General features: G+C 39.7%; 1 protein-coding gene across 3 annotated transcripts; it reads left to right on the top strand.

Moving 5' to 3' along the window:
- The first annotated feature begins 333 nt into the window (after positions 1 to 333).
- LOC123505038 (5-phosphohydroxy-L-lysine phospho-lyase-like) lies at positions 334 to 22,602 on the top strand. 3 transcript variants are annotated; one of them, XM_045256048.1, is made up of 12 exons: positions 334 to 432; positions 664 to 888; positions 4,202 to 4,311; positions 6,225 to 6,384; positions 6,751 to 6,825; positions 7,446 to 7,591; positions 9,978 to 10,128; positions 10,518 to 10,605; positions 13,944 to 14,063; positions 14,424 to 14,668; positions 20,118 to 20,288; positions 22,212 to 22,602. In XM_045256048.1, exons 2-12 carry the CDS (start codon positions 866 to 868, stop codon positions 22,342 to 22,344), a joined length of 1,422 nt encoding a protein of 473 aa, XP_045111983.1. In that variant the 5' UTR covers positions 334 to 432; positions 664 to 865; the 3' UTR covers positions 22,345 to 22,602. The 3 variants fall into 3 exon arrangements, with proteins under 3 accessions (XP_045111983.1, XP_045111984.1, XP_045111985.1); XM_045256049.1 differs by having other exon boundaries at positions 9,981 to 10,128; positions 22,212 to 22,601; XM_045256050.1 differs by having other exon boundaries at positions 664 to 902; positions 22,212 to 22,601.
- The last annotated feature ends 332 nt before the right edge of the window (positions 22,603 to 22,934 follow it).

Here is a 22,934-nt window from a genome sequence, read left to right as displayed (position 1 = left end):
ACAAGTCTCAGTTTGAGAGTACGTTAATAAGAATATAGATATCCTTCATAAATATTGTGTTTGCCTTATGCCATATTCAGTACTCTGCCTTTGTAAAGCCAACCCACACGCGTCAATCCCTCAAATAGGCTAATCCCTCGCCTCTCTCTCTCTCTCTCTCTCTCTCTCTCTCTCTCTCTCTTTCAAGAAAAGACACCACCATAATACTACATATTATGTACTACATATGTACTATACATATGTGAGCATTTTCAGATTTGCATTTCATGGTGCGTGATGTCTCGCCGGGCGTTTTACATAAGCACACAAACTATGCAGCTCGCCACTCTTCGCTCGGCGCTCATTGCTTGTGGAGTTGTGGTGCATTACGCAATCCTTGGCAAGTGTGGATTGCAAACTCAGCCAACCAGCCGATTGAGGTTACATTCTTCCGTAAATATTCGCATCATTCATTTATCTTTTTTCATGTCAGTGAAATCTTATTTGTTCAGTGTTTGACTAGATTCTCTTGAACAATGTCATGTGTACGTGACAACACACACGACCTGTCAAAACACGAATTTAGACTTATGTAAATGCTCGCAGTTTCCACACACTATCTAACTTTCAACTCTTATGAAATGTTAAAAAAAACACATAAGACATTTTTAAATTGTATTTCAGAATAGCTCAGACACCGTGACAGGAAGATAGATGAAGTGAAGGCCGAGATGGGAGACAGTGAGGAGCCGAAACCGAAAAATTGTTGACGTGAAGGACGAATCGTGATGTATCTGTTATTGTAAAGTATTCTTAATTGACCAGATTATTCCTAACACATGGACACAACGAAATTTTCAATTGGGAACATCAGACTTTCTCCCTCATGATGGACGGAAGGGTAATGTGGTGAGTAACTTGTGGTGAGTGGTATGTGGTGGTTATTGGTGACAGTGAGGTGAGATGATGTGCCCGTGTGAAGGACGCTGCCTCTCCAAGATGTGTCATTCTCTTGCGAGGTCCCTAGTATTAGTTTCATGTATTGACAGCTCTTTCCCTATAAGAGTAGTGTGTGTTTTGAATTCCTGTCTTGTGTGTGATACACGCATATGCGCTCACCTCACCAATTGGTAAAATTCTAGTTTCTGCCCATACTCCCCCTTCCACCCCCCAACAAGCTTGGGGACAGGTGGGAATGCGGGGTTTTGGTTGGGGTACATGAAATGCGTCGGAAATGCGTATTTTTTGCGTAAAATGGAAAAATTCCCATTAAAAGTCTACGAAATTTTCATTACAAATTTCCTAATTTTACTAATTTCGGTAATTCGGTAAATCTATAGAACAGCAACTCCTTACATATTCTTTTCTATTACCCCCCTTACCCCCAACAAGCTTGGGGGCACGTGGGGAGTCGGGGATTTTAGGGGGGGAGCCAAAAGAGGCGAGATATGGCGATCCAAAAAATCTAAGGACAAAAACCTAACCTAACGTAACCTAACCTAACCGACCCCCCCTACAACACTAACCTAACCCTAACATAAACCTAACCTAACGTAACCTAACCGAGCCCCCCTACAACACTAACCTAACCCTAACATAAACCTAACCTAACGTAACCTAACCTAGCCAGGGGGCTGCACCCTCCCGGACCCCCCCCTGCAACACTAACCTAACCCTAACATAAACGTAACCAAACCTAGCCAGGGGGGCTGCACCCCCCCCGGATCACCCCCCAACACTAACCTAACCCTAACATAAACTTAACCTACTGTATCCTTGCTTTGGGGCAGCTTCCCTCCCCTCACAACGGTTCTCTTATAGCTTCACACAATATGCCCTACCTCTACCAATACCCCTCCTCACAATACCTTAACGAAAGGATGAAGGTCCTGGCTGGTCCTCTTCTCGATTGTACACTGACTTGCATCGCAGGAGCGATGATTTCCCAGTAATCAAATTCGCAACCTTTACAACTAATGTCACTGGTGGCCATAGCTCAACTGCGCACACAGATCTCTGTGCACCTGTCTGCCCAGCTGTGCCCCGCCTTCGAATACATATAGCAAATTCCCATTGGCGCAGCTTGTGGCGTTAAGAGGTGGTGGCACGTCATTGGACAAAAGAACACAAAAAATACGCATTTCCGACGCATTTCATGTACCCCACACAAAACCCCGCATTCCCACCTGTCCCCAAGCTTGTTGGGGGCTGGAGGGGGGAGTTTGGGCAGAAACTAGAATTATACCCACCAATTATTCAGACTTACACACACACACACACACACACACACACACACACACACACACACACACACACACACACACACACACACACACACACACACACACACACACAGTTAGAGCGCTGGCTTCACAAGCCAGAGGACCAGGGTTCGATTCCCCGGCCGGGTGGAGATATTTGGGTGTGTCTCCTTTCATGTGTAGCCCCTGTTCACCTAGCAGTGAGTAGGTACGGGATGTAATTCGAGGTGTTGTGACCTTGTTGTCCCGGTGTGTTGTGTGTGCCTGGTCTCAGGCCTATCCGAAGATCGGAAATAATGAGCTCTGAGCTCGTTCCGTAGGGTAACGTCCGGCTGTCTCGTCAGAGACTGCAGCAGATCAAACAGTGAAACACACACACACACACACACACACACACACACACACACACACACACACACACACACACACACACACCTATTCGGAATGAGCAACAGATGGTAAAAGTAGGAGAGTAAATGATATGGTGAAAACATTTAACTGAGGCAAATGAGTGGTGATGGGAGCCCACTAACACATTAATGGTATCTTTGGATACAGAACATTTTTCATTTGATGCCAAAGTTATTTTGTTAATTCAATTATTTGAAAAAGAAATAAATTCCCACATTTCAAAGTCACTTTTGCTATTGCCTTAGATATATGAAAAGCTTTTATAAAGTCTGGTACGAAGCTTCCAAACTGTCCTCCTAGGCCTTCTATCCATCTCTTTGCAGCTTTGTCTCAAGTTTCCTTTCTGATTGTTCTATTGTTTCTGTGGTAGATGGCCACTGTTCTTCTCCTAAATCTATTAACAGTGGTGTTCCTCATGGTTTTGTCTTGTCACCCACTTTCTTCTTATTTTCATTAATGATCTTCTAATCCAAACTTCATAACCTATCCACTCCTGTGCTAATGATACCACCCTACACCTTTCCATGTCTTTTCAGAGATGACCAATCCTTCAGGAAGTTAATATATCCCACAAGGATGCCACAGAATGCATGATTTCTGATCTCTTTAAAGTTTCTGATTGGGGCAGAGTAAAGTTTTTTTTATTCAATGCCTCAAAAACTCAATTCTTCCATCTGTCAACTTGACACAACCTTCTGGACAACTATCTCCTCTTCATTGTCATTCAATTGTTCCCCCTATTTTACACTGAATATCCTCAGTCTGTCCTTTACTTATAATCTAAATTGGAAACTTCACATTTTAGCTCTTGCTAGAAATTTTTATGAAGTTAGGTATTCTGAGTTGTCTCTATCAGTTCTTCTCATCCTCCTCCAACTGCTAATTCTATACATACTCCATGAATGGAGTATGTTTCTCATGTATAGGGGTTTTGTTCTTGCTGTCTTTTTAGACCAGATGGAATCAAAAGTTTTTCATCTTATTAACTCTCCTCAGACTGACTGTCTTTAACCTCATTTTCTCACTGCCAGAATGTTGTATCTCTTTCTGTCTTCTGTTATCATTTTCATACCAACTGCTCTGATCTTGCTAACAGCATACCTTCCCTCCTCTTGTGGCCTTGTTGCACAAGACTTTCTTCCTCTCACCCTATTCTGTCCACCTCTCTAATGCATGAATTAACTGGTACTCTCAATTATTCATACCTTCTTCAGGCAGACTAAAATTCTCTGCCAGCTACCATGTTTCTGCCTTCCTATGACCTGAACTCATTTAAGAGGGAGATTTTAAGACATTTATGCCATACATTTGGCTAACTCTTTTAGTCCTGTTTGGGAAGCAACATCTCAGTAGGGTTTTTTTTTTAATCGTAGTTTTTGTTGCTCTTGGCCTGTTTTCAATTTGTATTAACTCATTTAGTTTGATTGGCTTTGCACTAACAAAGTTTGTAGAATATTTTAGCTTCATAGATGTCATAACACAGTACATGCTTGCTCTCATTTTCCCTGTGTAAATTCTAGTCAACATTTGCTTTCTTTCTTCCTCCACAGTAACCAGCACTTCATCCCCAGTCCTCTCAAGATTGTCCGTGCCCAGAAACAGTACATGACAGACAACATGGGGGTGCAGTACCTGGATTGTGTCTCTAATGTGGTGCATGGTAAGTGTTTGTGTCTGTGGTGTGCAGTTGAAGGGGTGCAGCAGTATAGCAAGTGGTCATCATCATCAGTACTGTATGACAAAAGCTTGCCCAGACTTTGTCCACTTACTGTGTATCAGCCGTGTGAATATTTCAGAACAATGTAGTAAAACTGTTTCATTGTTATTTTTCTTTACTGATTTTAAGGTTTTGTCTGCCATTTAACTATCCTCAGATTGCCATTTTGCTACTCTTCTAAGTGTCCATTTGTTATTTGTTGGGCACATGACATGTCTTGCTCACATAATGTGACAATATATGGTACAGTACTTTTCCTTGATCTGTAGTTAGTTGTCCTTTATTTGTAGAGTTATCAGCAATTCAATCAACAAATACCTATGCACTTTGGGAGCATCATTGTAATGCAACAGATGGTTCATCAGCTGTTTCATTGTCTTTCACTTCAGTATTGCTGCATTTTATCAACATGTGTATGTAGTGATTGAATACTAAAACTTGGTAATATAGGATCAAATTCATATTTGGATAAGTTTTTTCTGCTACACCTCAGAGTTGATAATAGTGACTGTAATCGCCACTGGGCGAATGTAGTATTCAGGATGACAAAACGACCCAGTCGTTTACTCGCTTTAATGCGGTTAACCTGCATGACAATCAAATTGACACCAGTATGAGGAATATTGAAATGTAAACAAAAACATGCAAAGTAAGACATATACCCATCATAATAATAATTGATTATTTAATACAACATACAGGCAACGTAAGGATAACCGATATAAACATTATAATGTACCAGATAATTCTTAATGCCCTATTTATACATAATCATTGACACAGTGATAAGTAACATGAATCATGAACAAATCAGTATCATGAACAATGACACGATGGCAATAATATGTGTATTGTAACTCAAAGTGTAATAGCAATTAACTTAACAATAATTCTCAGCTGAGTAGCAAATAGCAAATGAACTACAACATAACACTTACGACAATGAGGGTTGGCGTTGGACAGAATAAGATGTATGGAGAAATCAGAGGGTGGAGTGCAACACCTCTCTCACTGACGACCAGACAGAATCTGCCTCCTTCAGAGGCAGCTGGGGCACACCACATGCGACCTATTTCTTCATCCCCTGCAGAATCAGCAGCGATCCTCTGTGTCCTTATCTATCCTATGCACAGCGTCATCAGTCTTTGCACATAAACAACCCTCTCACTACCTTTCTGCATCTAAGTTAACCTCCGTACATCTTCACTACTGTTACTTACTGTTATATTTACTAATGTTCATATGTCCGTAATACTACAAGTTATGATAATTAACTATTCTCTTATTACTTAGCATCCTCTATCGCCAGCAGCCTCACATCACAGTGTGAGGCACCACGACTGGCGACTACAGTGACAATGCAGTACTTAGTTCATGTGATGGATATACAGTACATTGTTTCCCATGTATATGGTTTGCAGTACATATGAATACACTGATGGCCAAATATGATAGTCTGAATGGTGATGTTATGGTTGCAGTTTAAGTGATTGGCTCAGTCAGTACACCTTACTAATCACCATTCATGTAAGTTTGTATTGAAATATAGGATAACTACATATTTTGTTCTTAATTTTGTTCAATATAAGCTCCAGCCAGCTGGTGGAAATAATATTTTGGCAGCTTCAGTAAGGTGTTTGACTCCTTGGTTAAATAGGTCTGGCTTCTCTGTTCTTCATGCTCAGTACACCATCTGGCCTGGAGCTTCACTTCATGCTAATGGTTTTGTACGGAATGTGATTGATATGGTATGATTTATCCTTGTTTGTCATAATTCCCATTTACATAGGATCTCATAGAATTTTTTTGTGTAATCCTCATGCTTTTAACTTACACTGTTTTTCATCTCTCCACAGTGGGCCATTGTCATCCGCAGGTGGTGGCAGCAGGCAAGAACCAGATGGCGACTCTGGTGACAGCACAAGGTTTCATCAACGACTCACTCTCTAAGTATGTTAAGGAACTAACCAGCCACCTCCCAGACACCCTCAATGTCGTGTATCTTGTCAACTCTGGGTAAGTGCGTAGAGGAGGAGTTTGTTATGTTGTGGTGGTGGGACACAGACACCACTTACTCTAGTTTGCATTGTACATATGATGAATGATAACATACTGTGATCAGACCATTGTCATCTCAACAAGCTTCTACTATACTTGTCCTTAGAAGCAATATAGTATTTGTTTTTAATTACGCGATGTACACCTCTTTCTTCCATTATGCATACTTTTAACCATCTGATGGAGTGTAGTTGTTATAAAAAGTTATGTCACTTCTGTAAATTCAGCTCCATACTTTTGCTGTGGTGCAAGAGCAGCAAGGGAGACAGTTGTAGGTCAGTTTGTTTGGGTGATGAAGTTGACTGTTTTACCTTTGATGCGCAGGTCAGAAGCCAATGACCTGGCCCTCAGACTAGCCCGCTCCCACACCGGCCACAAGGATGTCGTCGTGTTTGATGAGTAAGTGCCTCCTTGGATTACAGTAAAGTTCAAGTCATCAAAGTGATTTGTAATTATTATGCTTTTATTTCTTTTCTCCACTTATAGAACACATTGTTGCTCATTGCTTTGGATTTCCCTCTGTTGTTATTTTTTTGTGGCAGTATAAGTAAGGTTTCCACTTATTATGCTTTAATTATTCTTTATTAAAGTATGCATGTTCTGATTTTATCATGTATTCCCTCACTTACAGAAAATGAAATTGATGTTGCTTTGATTTCCCTCAGTTGTTAGTTTACAGAACAACATATGTGAGCTATCTTATTTCTCAACCTTATGCTGACCTTTTATTTTTTAAAGCATGACTGTTCTGGTAACTCATTTCTTGTGTTCATGCTTTAGTCTTGCATAACTCATTCCTTGTGTTCATGCCTTAGACTTGCATAAAATGCTTTTTGTAACTATGTTTAACTTATTTATTGCAGATCTAGACAGATATTATAATTTTTTTTTCTTTATGTTTTTAAATTACTTTTGAAATCATCTGCATATGTTTCTTTTTCATTTGTCACACTCTGATCTAATGCATGACCAGGATGCAGTGTGAGAGATTAATGATTTGAGATGCAACTTTGTTACAGGGCATACCATGGAAACTTGGGCAACCTCATAGATATAAGTCCCAAAATGTTCAAGAGAATGCCACAGGGGAAGAAGGATTTTGTTCATGTGATACCTTACCCGGACACCTACAGGGGACCACACCGCAATGACTCCTCAGGGTCAGGTGTGTGTGTATTTACCTAGTTGTATTGTACAGGGTTCGAGCAGGGCTCATAGTGTCCTGTCTCCATATCTCCATTTATCAAATTTTTCTTTAAAGTTATGCACACTATGTGCTGCAACAATTCCATTATCCAATGCATTCCATTTTTCCACCGTTCTGTGTGGAAAACTGTATTTTTCAACATCCTTCACACACTGCCTCATCCTGATCTTTTCATGTCCTCTTGTCCTTCCATCATCTTCTGCCAATATCACCAGGTCTTCTTTGTCTATCTTTTCAATATAATTTACTATCTTATACATTGTTATTAGGTCCCCGTGTTCTCTTCTATCTTGTAAAGTTGGCAGTCCCATTTCCTTCAGTCGTTCTTCGTATGTGAGGTCCTTTAATTCTGGCACCATCTTTGTAGCAATCTTCTGTATCCTTTCCAGTTTTCTTATATTTTTTCAGAACTCGGAAACCATACCACTGCTACATATTCCAGCCTTGGGCGTATCATGCTTGTGATGATTTTTTTCATCATATCCATGTAATGAAATGCCACTCTTATATTAGTCAACATCCTATATTATAGTCCAAATATCTTGTTTATGTGTTTATCAGGGCTCAGATTTTTTTGTATGATCACTCCAAGATCTTTTTCCTCTTTAGTCTTCGTTATTTGCTCCTCTCCCATCTGATAGTTCCATACTGGTCTTCTCTTACTCTTTCCTAGTTCCATTTTGTGACATTTCTTGGCATTAAACTCCAATTTCCACTTCTTGCTCCATTCATAGATCTTGTTTAAATCTTCCTGTAGCAGTAGACAGTCCTCTCTGGTTTTGATAACTTTTAGCAACTTTGCATCATCAGCGAATAAATTCATATAGCTGTTCACCCCAATGTGAATGTCGTTTACATAAACTTGAAACATAATGGGAGCTAACACTGACCCTTGTGGCACCCCACTAGTTACTTTACTCCAAGTTGAGTATGTATCTCTGATCATAGTTCTCATTTTTCTATCTTTCAAATAATCTCTTGTCCATTCGAGCAAGGTTCCATGCATTCCTCCTATGTTTTCTAGTTTCCAAAGAAATCTTCTGTGAGGGACTTTATCAAATGCCTTTTTAATGTCCAGGTATACTGTGTCCACCCATCCATCTCTGTTTTCAAGCCCTGCAATAACCCTGGAGGAGAAGCTTTAAAAGTTTGATACACCTGACCGTCCTGTCCTGAACCCAAATTGTCTGTTCGATATGACTTGCTCCTCTTCTAGAAATTTAACCCATTTTTCTTTGATAATTATTTCACATAACTTCCCTGTGTGTGTGTGTGTGTGTGTGTGTGTGTGTGTGTGTGTGTGTGTGTGTGTGTGTGTGTGTGGGGGTAGTTACCTAGTTGTATTTACCTAGTTGTAGTTTTACAAGGCCTGGGCTTTATGCTCGTGTGGCCCTGTCTCCATATCTACACTTATCCAATTTTTTTTTCAAACTGTGTGTGTGTGTGTGTGTGTGTGTGTGTGTGTGTGTGTGTGTGTGTGTGTGTTGTGTTGTGTTGTGTTGTGAATTGAGAGCAGCTTGTGATGCCTTTGATGGTCCGTTGTGTACATGATGTGTGTTCCTTCTATGGCTACTGTTTGGTAATGTTTTAGTTTAGTGTTGAAGTGTAGTGTTGAAAGTCGTGTGTAGACTTTATCCACACAAAAACTGCATTGCTAAGAACAAGCTCCTCAAGTTAATAACTGAGGCTTAGAGGCCATGTTTGTGTATGTCCTTGTTCTCTTATGTGATTTAAAAAAAATTTTTTATTAATGAATTATTTTTTTTATTGAGGTCATTGCATAAGTTGTTTGCTAGTGTTACAATGTACTTTTTAAATGTTTTATTTTTTTTATATATTGGTATCCTGCTTCTTCTTTTGCAATTTTGTCATCCTTTCTTCTGTTGTGCCAAGACGTTTGATAGATATTTTGGTACTGTTATTGCTTCTTGTGATGATTGTTTATGTAGTATTAAATTCACATCTGTTCACTATTTCTTGTTTTTTGTTTATTTATTTAATATTATTTTTTGCTTTGATTTTTACAGAAGGAATTAGCAAATGTGACTCTTGAAAGTGACTCCATGTTAGTGACTCCATGTTATTCACTGTTAGATGTACAGTCTTCATCTGTTGCCTTTGTTTTCATTTACTTAATCTTGTTTATCACCAAAAGCCTTAATGACTCTTGGAAGCCATTATGCTTACTAAAAAGAAAATTACTTGTTTGTGCAACATGAGTTTGTCTATATGTGAAAGTAGATTTTAGAGTACTTTACTTCCCCTTTCACTTTCCTAGGAGCACTTCACTCTGATATGGCTTTCCTTAGGCATCACGTTAATGTCCCTTGTACCATGTTTGCAGCAGCAGCGGAGAAGTATGTTATGGATGCGGAGCGTGTGGTGATGCAGGCCATACAGAACAACCGCAAGATCAGCTGCCTCTTCACTGAGTGTGTGGTTGTCAACTGTGGTGTCATTGTGCCCCCAAGAAACTACTTCTCCCTCTTGTACAAGTGAGTGAGTGAGATGTTTTAAGACTGAGGCTGTGCTTTGCTGGACTTCTTGGGTGCTGGTGCAGTGTTAGTCTTATTAAGAAAGTAACAATTCATTGGATATAAATTGAATATTAGGAAGTTTTAGTTTTGTTATATGATGATGATGATAGTTGTATTAAGAGTTATTCTCCTACTTTGGATAGTCCCTTTGCCATTTTCTGGAGAGAATGCACTTCAGGTGGCTTTTTTCTCTTTATTTTTCATTGGCATAGGACAATGACACTCTTACATAGAATAAATAAGTGGTGGTGTTAAGAAGTAATCTATAGACAGTATCTACAGCACTGACTATTTTTTGTACCCAGTATATACAGTACTGACTATTTTTTCATCCACTGCCCTGACAGCCTGATTCGGGAGGTGGGAGGTGTGTGTGTTGCAGACGAGGTGCAGACTGCTCTTGGGAGGACAGGCGAGTGTTTCTGGGCCTTTGAGGTGAGCTGAGATGCTTGCTTCTTTACACTTGGATTTCACTTATGATTGTAGTTTTCTCTATTTTCTGTTAATTTATTATTTATATTACTTTTGCTTTCTTTGAGTTGATTTGGGCTGTACAGTGGAGACTCGATACTCAAATGTCTAAATAGTCAAACTTTTCAACAGTTGAATGCAAATGTTTGACTAAATCCTAAAAAAAATACCTATTAGTTGAACATCCATCCACGTGGCTGTAAACATAGGGTCTGTCCCTTCCTGTCGCCCCACATGCCCCACTGGGTCACCACAGCCAATTGATCCTCTGCTGTTGTAAGAATAATATTGTCTTGCGCTTTCTCTCAGGAGTTTTTTGCATTTAGAAGCTTACAATGGCACCAAAGAGGCTTGTTAGTGGTGAGAATAAGTCTAAAAGAAAGAATGTAGTGACAACCATTGAAAGAAAAAGAGGAGATAATTGATAAATATGAGAAAGGAAGAAGATAACCGATCTTGGAGCCGAGTATTGTATGGCTAAATCTACAGTAGCCACAATACTGAAGAAGAAAGACCTCATTAAAAAAGCTGATGTGGCGATTGATGTGAAAAGGCAATTTAAGTGACCTGCTGCAGTGGAAGAAATGGATAAATTGTTGATTGTGTGGATAAACCAAAGGCAGATGGCTGGTGTTTCTGTCAGAGGGCATAATTTGGGTGAAGGCAAAGCTGCTGCATCGTGATCTTATTTCGGATACTACATCTGACTCCAATGATGATTTTAAAGCAAGTAAGGGGTGGTTTGGGAATTTCAAGAAAAGAACTGGAATGAATTCTGTTGTGAGGCACGGCAAGGCCGCAAGTGTGACAGAATTGCCGCTGAAAAATTTGTGCCTGAATTTGAGAAATTTGTGGATAAGGAGTGCTTAAGTCCACAACAGATCCTTAATTGTGATGAAACTGTCCTGTTTAAAAAAAAAAAAAAACTACCAAACAAGACCTATATAACAAAGGAAGAGGAGTGTTTGTAAGGACACAAGCCCATGAAAGACAGGCTAACCCTGCTTTTGTGCACCAATGCTAGCGGCGACTGCAAAATTAAACCGCTGCTTTTTTCTAAACTTGAGTTTGGCAATGGTTGGAACGAATTATCTGATGTATAGGTATCAATGGTCAAATTTTTAATACTCGAACAGCCATTTGGAACAAATTAAGTTCAAGTATTGAGTATCCACTGTACTTCTGTCCTAGTATTTCTTACTGTTTTTTTAAAGTTTGCATGTATTTTTGTCACTACATTTTCATACATTTAATTTTGTCTGAAGAATGCACTTTTATGAATTTACTTATTGCCTAGGTAAATATATGTCTTATTTAGTTTAGCTTCCTTGATTAGTTTTTCCTCTAGTTTTATATCACTATATGTAGTATGTTGTTATCTCCTCTGCGTTTATATCGTTATACAGGCAACCCCCGATTAGCGAATGTTCACACAACAAATTTCGCTACAATGAACGTTTCCTTTTACTTCCATCTGCTCATATAACGAACATCAAACTCACTTTAACAAAATTTTATCCAGGTAGTTTTTTCCTAAGTTTGAAAATCCCGCCGTATTACGCAAGCCAACAGGCTTTTGAATACAGTCAACCCTCAGCTATCGCAACTTCAGCTATCGTGTTTTATTGCTATCGCGCACCCATGAAAAGCTGCTAAAATTTAATTATCACGACCTCAGATGCCTGCTATCGCGTGCCCCGCCATGACGTCATGGAATATCTGAGCGCTCATTGGCCAAAATCGCCTTCCCGCCAAGATCAATTCGGCTATCGTGTTTTTGGCTATGGCACGGCTATTTCAGCCCCAATTGGGCGCGATAGCCGAGGGTTAAGTGTACACCAGCGCCTCGTGGACAAAACACACGCCACTCACTCCCCTACCCTTCCTGGCTCTAGTAGTTCAAAACAATATCAGCATCCAGCAGCAGCTCATCTTCCTTCGCTCAACATGCCACCAAAACACCCTGCAACCAGTATGGCCAGAATGCACGCATGACTTCCCATGGTTCGCTGAAGACGACATCAGTGCGATCAGAAATGACATAATAAATCTGTGCCATAGGGCTGGCTTCGATGAAATTGATGATGATGATGTTCAAGATCTTTTGGAAAGCCTTGCTGAAGCTCTCTCAAATGACAAGGCATCACAGGATGCAGAAAAAGAGAGAGACGAGGAAAAGAACCTGTGCGTGGCCTGGACATCAAAACTCTTAGAGAATGTCTCGGTGGTATTGAAAAAGCTCTGGAAACCCTGAAGGAACGTGACCCAAATCCTGCCAGGAGTAGCAAAGTGGCTCATGACGTAGAGAAAAGTGTCAAGATTTATCAAGAAATCTATGACGAAAAAACAAGAAAAACCAAACAGTTCTCCATCTATTCATTCTTCAAGCCAGTCAGAAATGCCGTCCCTGTCACACCTGCCAACAGTTCTACAGCTGGCCCTTCCTCCATATCCTCTTTCTTCAAACCAGTGAAATGTGCTGACCCTGCTACAGCTGGTCCTTCCACATCTGCTTCCGACAGTGCAGATGATGACATCTTATCCTCGTCTGCCCACTCAGCGGAAGATGAGTAAGGGCTGAAATCTATTGTCCCTTAGCCTCGGGAAGGACATTATCCGATAGAATACATGGCGAATGAAAGGTAAATAAAAACATTTTCTGTTTATTTCTTTTGTGCAGTACTTTACTTTTTTTATATATATATATATATATATATATATATATATATATATATATATATATATATATATATATATATATATGAGTATTTTCATGTATTTTAATTTCTGTAGGGGTGAGTTTTGACATGCTGGAACGCATTCCCTATTATTACATGTTATAATGGGTTCGGTATATTTGTAATTTCAATTTGCAGTAAGGTTTCCAGGAACGCATATGTACTGTATAATGTGGACTTACTATACTTACATACATTAGTGTACATTATAATGACTTAGTCTTAAATTAAACTGCTTAAATGTTTGACTTCATTATTTTTACTTTCATTAAACCCTTTACTGTTCTATGATACACTCTTGCTTTGTTTACTTTCAATGAAAGTTCAAGTCAGGGGTCAAACTTGCTATAATTGGTTCGCAAAACGAAAATTCACGCAATGAAATTTTTTTTAGGAACGTAACCCATTCGTTAAGTGGGGGTTGCCTGTATATTATTTATCATGTACAATATCTCCTTCCACTGATCCCCTCCTAATCTTCATCATCTTATACTCACTAGTTATCTTTCTTTCTCCCCTTCCTCTCTATTTCTCTGACATTCACCTCTCTTCTTGGCCTTGCAGCACTATGGTGTCGTGCCGGACATTGTGACCACAGGCAAGCCCCTCGGTAATGGCTACCCCATGGCAGCTGTCATCACTACTAGGGAAATTTCAGAGTCCTTAGGGGAATATTACTCCACTGTGAGTCTTGGTCTAGATTTTGATGAATTAGTGTTTATTTTGTGTGTATCCCTTATTTGTATAGAGAGTTCAGTGTTATGCATTCTCTTCTTGGGTTTTTGTTAATGTCTTTGAATGAAATAGGGAACATTTTGCTCACTCATTGCTCCATTTTGTTCATAATGGTGTGTGCTTATGTTGACCTTGATTGATCGTGTTACAGAGTTGAATCTTATTTTCTTGAACTCTTCTCTTGGAATATTGAATTTTAGTGTAGCCTTTTCATATTCATTTTTGTGTGTGTTTGGGGAGGTAAGGTGACAATTACTACAGTCATTTCCACCAACATTCCTTTGTTTCCCCAACCACATACACACACAGTTTGGCGGCAACCCTGTGGCATGTGCGGTGGGCATGGCTGTGCTGGATGTGATAGAAAATGAGAAGCTAGTACAGAGTGCCAAGGCAGTAGGAAAGACACTCCTGGAGAATTTGCAGTTACTCAAGGCAAAACATGAGTGTGTTGGGGATGTGAGGGGCATGGGACTCTGCCTTGCTCTTGACATTGTGCAGGACAAGGCCTCTCGCAAGCCGGCCAGGGAACTTGCACAGACCATTGTTCATAGGTGAGTGTTGTGTGACGTAAGCACTTTGTTCATTTACCTGAGTGTGTGTGTATCTACCTATTTGTATTTACCTATTTGTGTATTACAGGGCCCGAACAAAGCTCTCTGTGTCCTGTCTCCTTGTCCACTCCTGTCATATCTCTCTTTCATCTGATTGACACACACTGCGTCAATGACATCACTGCTCAGTTTATTCCACTTATCAATATTACGATGTGGGAAACTGTACTTTCTCACGTCATTTAGACAGATGTCTTTTATTAGTTTTTTTCCATGTCCTCGGAGATGATTACTTGTGGTCACCTTTATCAATTCTCTGTCCAATATGTCAATCTTGTTCACCAATTTATACATAGTTATCATGTCTCCCCTTGTTCTTCTCTCTTCTAATGTGGTCAGCCCCATTTCCTCAGTCTTTCCTCATAGTCTAACTCCTGAGTCCTGGTACCATCCTTGTTGCCAGCCTCTGTACCCTTTCCACCTTCTTCACATTTTTCTTCATGTGCGATGACCAGACGCAAGCTGCATATTCTAACTGGGGTCTTATTAAGGTGCATAATATCTTCTTCATCATTCCTTCATCTAGGTAGTGGAATGCAAGACCAATATTTTGAAGCATGTTATATTTTTTCCAAAATATCTTGTTAATGTGTTTCTCCGGTGACAAAGTGTTTTGCACAGTTACTCCTAAGTCTTTCTCCTCATTGGTCTCTTCACTTTTCTCAACACCCAGCCTGTAATCCCTGTTTGGTCTGTATCTACTTCCCATTTTCGTAACATGGCTCTTGTTTATATTAAATTCCATCTGCCACTCTTTACTCCACTCATATATTTTATCAAGATCTTCCTGTAACTTGTTACAATCTTCCACATTCTTTACTCTCCTCATAATTTTAGTATTGTCCATGAACATATTCATGTAACTGTCAATTCCTACTGGCATATCATTAACATAAATCAAAAACATGATGGGACCAAGCACTGACCCTTGTGGAACTCCACTGGTTACCTTCTTCCACTCGGACTTCTTTCCTTTCACCACTGTTCGCATTTCTCTTCCCACTAAGTAATTTTCCATCCATTTTGCTAGTTTATCATTTACTCCTCCAATCTTCTTTAGTTTCCACATCAGTCTATTGTGTGGCACTTTATCAAAGGCCTTTCTCAAGTCCAGGTAAATAGCATCCACCCATCCTCCCTATGTTGTAGTATGTCAGTAACTCTTGAATAAAAACATAATAAATTGGATACACGATCTTCCTTTTCTGAAACCAAACTGCCTTTCACTCAGAATGTTTTCACTTTCTAGATACTCACTCCACTTAGCTTTAATTACTTCTTCACATACCTTGCACAATATACTAGTCAACGATACTGGTCTGTAATTTAACGGTTCCATTCTACTACCATTCTTATATATAGGCACAATGTCAGCTCTTTTCCACTCTTTCGGGACTATTCCTGTTCGTATGGAGGTTTCCACAATATCAAATATGGGGTTCAACAATTGATCTTTACATTCTTTCAGCAACCTCCCAGATATGCCATCAGGCCCCATTGATTTATTAATATCCAAATTGCTTATAATTTTCCTTATATCTTCTTTAGTAACCATGATGTCCTGCATTTGCTTTATTTCCGTAGGCCTTTCTCCTGTAAAATGCTCCTCCTTTGTAAACACTTTGCAAAAGTTGTCGTTCAAAATTTCAGCTATATCTCTAGCATCCTTATATACTTCTTCCCCAACTTTTACTTTTTCTATTGCCTCCCTTTTATTTAGTTTTCCATTTATGAATTTGTAAAACATTTTAGGGTCACTATCACAGTTTTCCACCACTCTCTGTTCATATTCCTTTTGTGCTGTTCTCTTTACTTCAACATATCTATTCCTTGCTGTTTTGTATGTCTTCTCTTGATAATCATTCTTTCCACATCAGACTTCTCTTGATTTGTTTTCTTAAGTTTCTTCCATGCCTTTTCTTTGTTCTTTTTTGCTTCTTCACAATTTCTATTAAACCACTGTTTATTATTTAAAGTCCTCTTTCTGTGATATGGCACAAACTTCTTCACAGCAGAGTTATATAAATCCATAAATTTATCATATTTCAATTGCATATCCCCTTCCTGGTATACCACAGACCAGTCAATTTCATTAAAGAACTCTCTTATATGGTTATAATTTGCCCTGACATAATTTGATTTTTTCCTCCCTGTACTCCACACTCTTTTCCATTCTTAATTCCGTATCCAGCTCAAGTCTTAGGACATCATGGTCGCTTTTCCCCAAGGGACATTCATGTTCAATTTCCTCTTTTAGGGAGATGCCCCTGGTAAATACCAAATCCAACCTTGCTGCAACATCTTGTCCCCTGCACCTTGTTGGTGATCTCACCCACTGTGTCATCAAGTTATTTGTTGCTACGTTTAACAATTCCTTTGCCCACTCACAACCATTCACCACTTCGTAGTCTTCCCACACTATTTCCTTACAATTAAAGTCCCTGACTATCATCACTCTATCCTTTCTGGTGAGTTCCTGTTTCATTCTGTTTAGAGTATTTCTCATCACCATTTGATACTGTTCATAATTCCAAGCACTGGTTCTGGGTGGTATGTATACTGTTATAATATTAATGTCCCTCTTACCATTTGTTATAAGCATACTTATCACTTCCTCATTTTCCTTCCTAAAGTTCACCTTCCTCACTATCAGATCTTTCTTAGTAAAAACCATTATACCACCACCTCCTTTATTCTTTCTATCATTTCTCCATACTTTGTAGTGTTTTACATCAAACCAATCTAGCTTTATTTTGGGCCTTAACTTTGTTTCCACCACACATTATGTCCGGTTCACTGTTTTTTAGGTAATCCATACATTCTAGCCTTTTAGACAGAAATCCATCTATATTCGTGTATGTCACTTGAATTCCATTCCTAATCTCTTTCTTCCATGTTTCAGTCAGTGTACTGTCTATTCCGTCTGTTTTATCCACCACTTCTTCAGCCTCCCATTTCTCATCCCCCCAAAAAACTTGGTCCTTTTCTCCTCGGTTCTTTCCTCATTCTTCTCTCTCACTTCAGTTACAAGCTCTTTCATTTTCATTCTTTCCTCCTGTGTCATATTTCTTCTTATGTAAATTGTTTTGGTTTCCTCGTAGTCTTTAAGTTTCCAGGCCCTCCTCAGCAAGGCCTCGGCTGCCACCTGAGACTTTAATTTCAATTTTAATGGTCTACTCTTGCCTTCTTCAAAAGCTCCTAGTCTCACACTTTCCTCTACCTCAGCATATAGGCATTCTTCCTCCTCGGAGATCTTATTCAGTAAAATTTTAATCCTGTCATTTTCCTTATCCCTCCTATCTTGCCAGTTCCTGTTAGTTTCCTCTCTCAAACCTGTTATGATCACGCATTTTTTCTTTTCAGCAATATCTCTCACCACATACTCATTTTCCCTCAAAGTCTTAACCATTTCACTCTCTGTAATCACAGTGTGTGTGTGTGTGTGTATTTACCTATTTGTGTATTACAGGGCCCAAGCTAAGCTCTCTGTGTCCTGTCTCCTTGTCCATTCCTGTCATATCTCTCTTTCATCTGATTGACAAACACTGCGTCAACAACATGACTGCTCAGTTTATTCCACTTATCAATGCTACGATGAGGGAAACTGTATTTTCTCACGTCATTTAGACAGATGTCCTTTATTAGCTTTTTTCCATGTCCTCGGAGATAATTACTTGTGGTCACCTTTATCAACTCTCTATCCAGTATGTCAATCTTGTTCACCAATTTATACATAGTTATCATGTCTCCTCTTGTTCTTCTCTCTTCTAATGTGGTCAGCCCCAGCTTCCTCAGTCTTTCCTCATAGTCTAACTCCCTGAGTCCTGGTACCATCCTTGTTGCCAGCCTTTGTACCCTTTCTACCTTCTTCACATTTTTCTTCATGTGCGGTGACCAGACACATGCTGCATATTCTAGCTGGGGTCTTATTAAGGTACATAATATCGTCTTCATCATTCCTTCATCTAGGTAGTGGAATGCAAGGCCAATATTTTGAAGCATGTTGTATGTTTTCCAAAAAATCTTGTTAATGTGTTTCTCCGGTGACAAAGTGTTTTGCATGGTTACTCCTAAGTCTTTCTCCTCATTGGTCTCTTTAATTTTCTCATCACCCAGTCTGTAATCGCAGTTTGGTCTGTATCTACTTCTTCCCATTTTCATAACATGGGTCTTGTCTATATTAAATTCCATCTGCCACTCTACTCCACTCATATATTTTATCAAGATCTTCCTGTAACTTGTTACAATCTTCCACATTCTTTACTCTCCTCATAATTTTAGTATCGTCCGCAAACATGTTCATATAACTGTCAATTCCTACTGGCATATCATTAACATAAATCAAAAACATGATGAGACCCAGCACTGACCCTTGTGGAACTCCACTGGTTACCTTCTTCCACTCGGACTTTTTTCCTCTCACCACTGTTCTCATTTCTCTTCCCATTAAGTAATTTTCCATCCATTTTGCTAGTTTATCATTTACTCCTCCAGTCATCTTTAGTTTCCACATCAGTCTATTGTGTGGTACTTTATCAAAGGCCTCTCTCAAGTCCAGGTAGATAGCATCCACCCATCCCTCTTTATGTTGCAGTATGTCAATGTGTAATTCACTGTTTGATCTGCTGCAGTCTCTGACGAGACAGCCAGACGTTACCCTATGGAACGAGCTCAGAGCTCATTATTTCCGATCTTGGGATAGGTCTGAGACCAGGCACACGCCACACACCGGGACAACAAGGTCACAACTCCTCGATTTACATCCCGTACCTACTCACTGCTAGGTGAACAGGGCTACGTGAAAGGAGACACACCCAAATATCTCCACCCGGCCGGGGAATCGAACCCCGGTCATCTGGCTTGTGAAGCCAGCGCTCTAACCACTGAGCTACCGGGCCGTGTGTGTGTGTGTGTGTGTGTGGAGAGATGCAGCAAGTCTGTTCCCTGTCTCTGTCTGTTCTCAATATGGTTTTGTCCTGCTGTGATCTTCTTGGTTGTGGTGGTCTTAAGAGCAAGGCCATGGTGAAGCCAGTTGAAGCCAGTCAGAGAGTTCATTGTATATGCACAGATGAATCTTGCTGTACAAAGAATCATATTCTTGTAAGAACTGTTTTAGTTTGTTGGTTTATACATGATAGCCATCAATTGTAGATTTAATATTTTCTATAATAAATATCTCTCAAATTGTTAAGATGACATTTGCATTTTTTGTAGTTAATTTTACATGACAAACAAAAAAAATTCTTGTAATCATAAACTGAATGTATGTTAATGGTGGTTTTACTGTTGTTTACATGTCAGATTTTACTTCCAGCCTATGTATCACACACTCTTGAACTGATATATCTGCATCACTGCCTTTCAATAACATGCCTTTATGTGTCCACAGGGTGAAAGAGGACCACCACACCCTCCTCCAGGTGCAGGGTCCGGGCCACAATGTCATCACCATCACACCGCCCATGTGCTTCACGCAGCTCAATGCGCGCAGCCTCACCACCGCCCTGGATGAGGTCCTCGCCGCATGCTCTCTCAGGAACAGGGAACATCACTCTGACTTGTGAGTATAATGCTTCCCCTCCTTATTGAGACCCTTTGACTTTGATTTATTTGATTATTTACTCATGTATTTTTGTCTGGTTATTTGTTGATGTTATCTATTTTTTCATATTTCTTGTGTTTTTGTATAGATTTTTTTTCATGTGCCTTTATTTCATCAATTATGTCTGTCTTGCCATCTATGTGTTATCTCTCTCTCTCTCTCTCTCTCTCTCTCTCTCTCTCTCTCTCTCTCTCTCTCTCTCTCTCTCTCTCTCTCTCTCTCTCTCTCTCTCTCTCTCTCTCTCTCTCTCTCTCTCTCTCTCTCAAGTGCTGTGATAACACTGGAGACAAAAAAACATTCAGTGTATTATTAGTACTGGCTAAAAGAATATGTCTATGTGGGCTTGAAGGGACAGGACTTGCTTGTGCTTCTGATATTGTAGAGAGTAGGTGGTGAGATGTCTACTTGTAAATACAAAAGACTTGAAATTTTCTGAGGGAAGGAAGGAGTGGAAAACAATTAGGTAGTTATGTGACTTGTATTTCATGTGGCTTCATTTAGCATTTCATTGTTTGTTATCCTTTGCATTGATGTGTTGTATATGAGAATGACATTTTTTTTCCCTTTATTTCTGTACATTGGTTGGGGTGCCTGTGTAGTGGTCAAAGGTTGCAAGGCTTCACCAGCATGTATCTCATTGCCTGAATCTATTACCTGTGTCTTATATGTATATTTTCAAAGTGAACCCAACATGAAGGTCTTACAAACATTTATGCATTTTTACAATTTCATGCTTAGATATAAACAAATCATATAAGAATTTTCTGCTTATTATGATAAGAAGCAGGGCAAGATAGAACCATGTGAAGAATATGTGTTTTTAATCTGTTTGGCTTGGTTGGGGATAGTGTTTGGTGGGCTTTTTATGTGTTTGCTTAGGTTTCATCCCCTTTTGTTGTATGCTTTGATGAAGATTTGATTCCCATAACAAGTGAGGAAGTACATACATAAAGCACCAATTACTTTGTGTAGCTCTGTGAATCTGTTTGCCTTGGTTTCATCCCCTTTTGTTGTATCCTTATGCTTTGATGAAGATTTTATTCCCATAACAAGTGAGAGTGACTACATACATACATACATACATAGAATACCAATTACTGTATGTAGCTTTGTGAATCTATTTGCTTTCATTTCATCCCCCCTTTTGTTGTATGCTCTGATGAAGATTTTATTTCCATAACAAGTGAGGAAGTACATACATAAAACACCAAGTACTATATGTAGCTCTGTGAATCTGTTTGCTTTCGTTTCATTCCCTTTTGTTGTATGCTTTGATGTAGATTTCATTCCCATGACAAGTGAGGAGGTACATACATACAGAAAACACCAAATACTGTATGTAGCTTTGTTGTGTTTTTGCATGAATTGCTTTTGATGGTCTAGAGAAAGAGCTTAGTAGAATGATTGTACATATTGTTATTGTTTTACTTTTGGCATACTTGAGGATGGATTAAAATGTTGAAACCTTGCTCATGCTTTGGTATTTACTACAGTTTTAATTATGCATGATGTGCTGTGTCATGCCCTTGATCATTCGCTGCTGCTGTGGTGGCAGTGGGCGTATCACTTTGTCAGGGAAATGTGACAAGACTAACACTGGGACACAGAGTCTATCACCAGTGATCTCTGTTGCAAATTCCATCAATGAATATATACATCTGATTACATAAGAGGCATAGATGAGTAAGTTTTGCATGCAATTTTTGTGATCTTAATTACAAATTCTCTCTCTCTCTCTCTCTCTCTCTCTCTCTCTCTCTCTCTCTCTCTCTCTCTCTCTCTCTCTCTCTCTCTCTCTCTCTCTCTCTCTCTCTCTCTCTCATTCATAATGCTATACCTCCATCCCATTCCATCTGCTCTGCCTGCCTCCACACCCCCAAGGACGAGTCACCCACTGGGCCTGGATCGGAATCAAGCTGTGCTCTCGTTGGAGGAACTGGAGGAACTGGAGGAAGAAGAGGTGATGGGACCTGAGCCAAAGAGACCTCGCACTAGCTATGATGATTTGGACTGAATGTGTGTGAGTGTGTGTGTGTGTGGTTGGTGTTTTCTGTCAAGTCTCAAATTGACCAGTGTTTCGTTCTAGTTTTCAAGTCATGTTATATTTTTTTCTGAGTTTGTTCATTTGTCATATACTTGGCTTGTCTCCTGATGCTAGTGAGAGTTCAGCCATGGGGATCCCCAGAAAATTTCAAAATCTAGGATCAATAAATGAGATGATGCATCTCTCTCTCTCTCTCTCTCTCTCTCTCTCTCTCTCTCTCTCTCTCTCTCTCTCTCTCTCTCTCTCTCTCTCTCTCTCTCTCTCTCTCTCTCTCTCTCTCTCTCTCTCTCTCTCTCTCTCTCTCTCTCTCTCTCTCTCACACACACACACACACACACACACACACACACACACACACACACACACACACACACACACACACACACACACACACACACACACACACACACACACACACACACACACACACACACACACACACACACACAGAGGTACCTTAAATGGCATGTTCTGTTCCGAATTACAAAAGTATTATAGAATCCACAGATGTCAGGAAAGGGACTTGTATATGAGGCACTAAGAGGCAGAGTGATGTAAGT

This window comes from Portunus trituberculatus, chromosome 17 (assembly GCF_017591435.1).
Source record: "Portunus trituberculatus isolate SZX2019 chromosome 17, ASM1759143v1, whole genome shotgun sequence".
NCBI lineage: Eukaryota > Metazoa > Arthropoda > Malacostraca > Decapoda > Portunidae > Portunus > Portunus trituberculatus.
The sequence above is the reverse complement of the archived record's forward strand: the minus strand, read 5'-3'. Positions and strand labels throughout refer to the sequence as shown.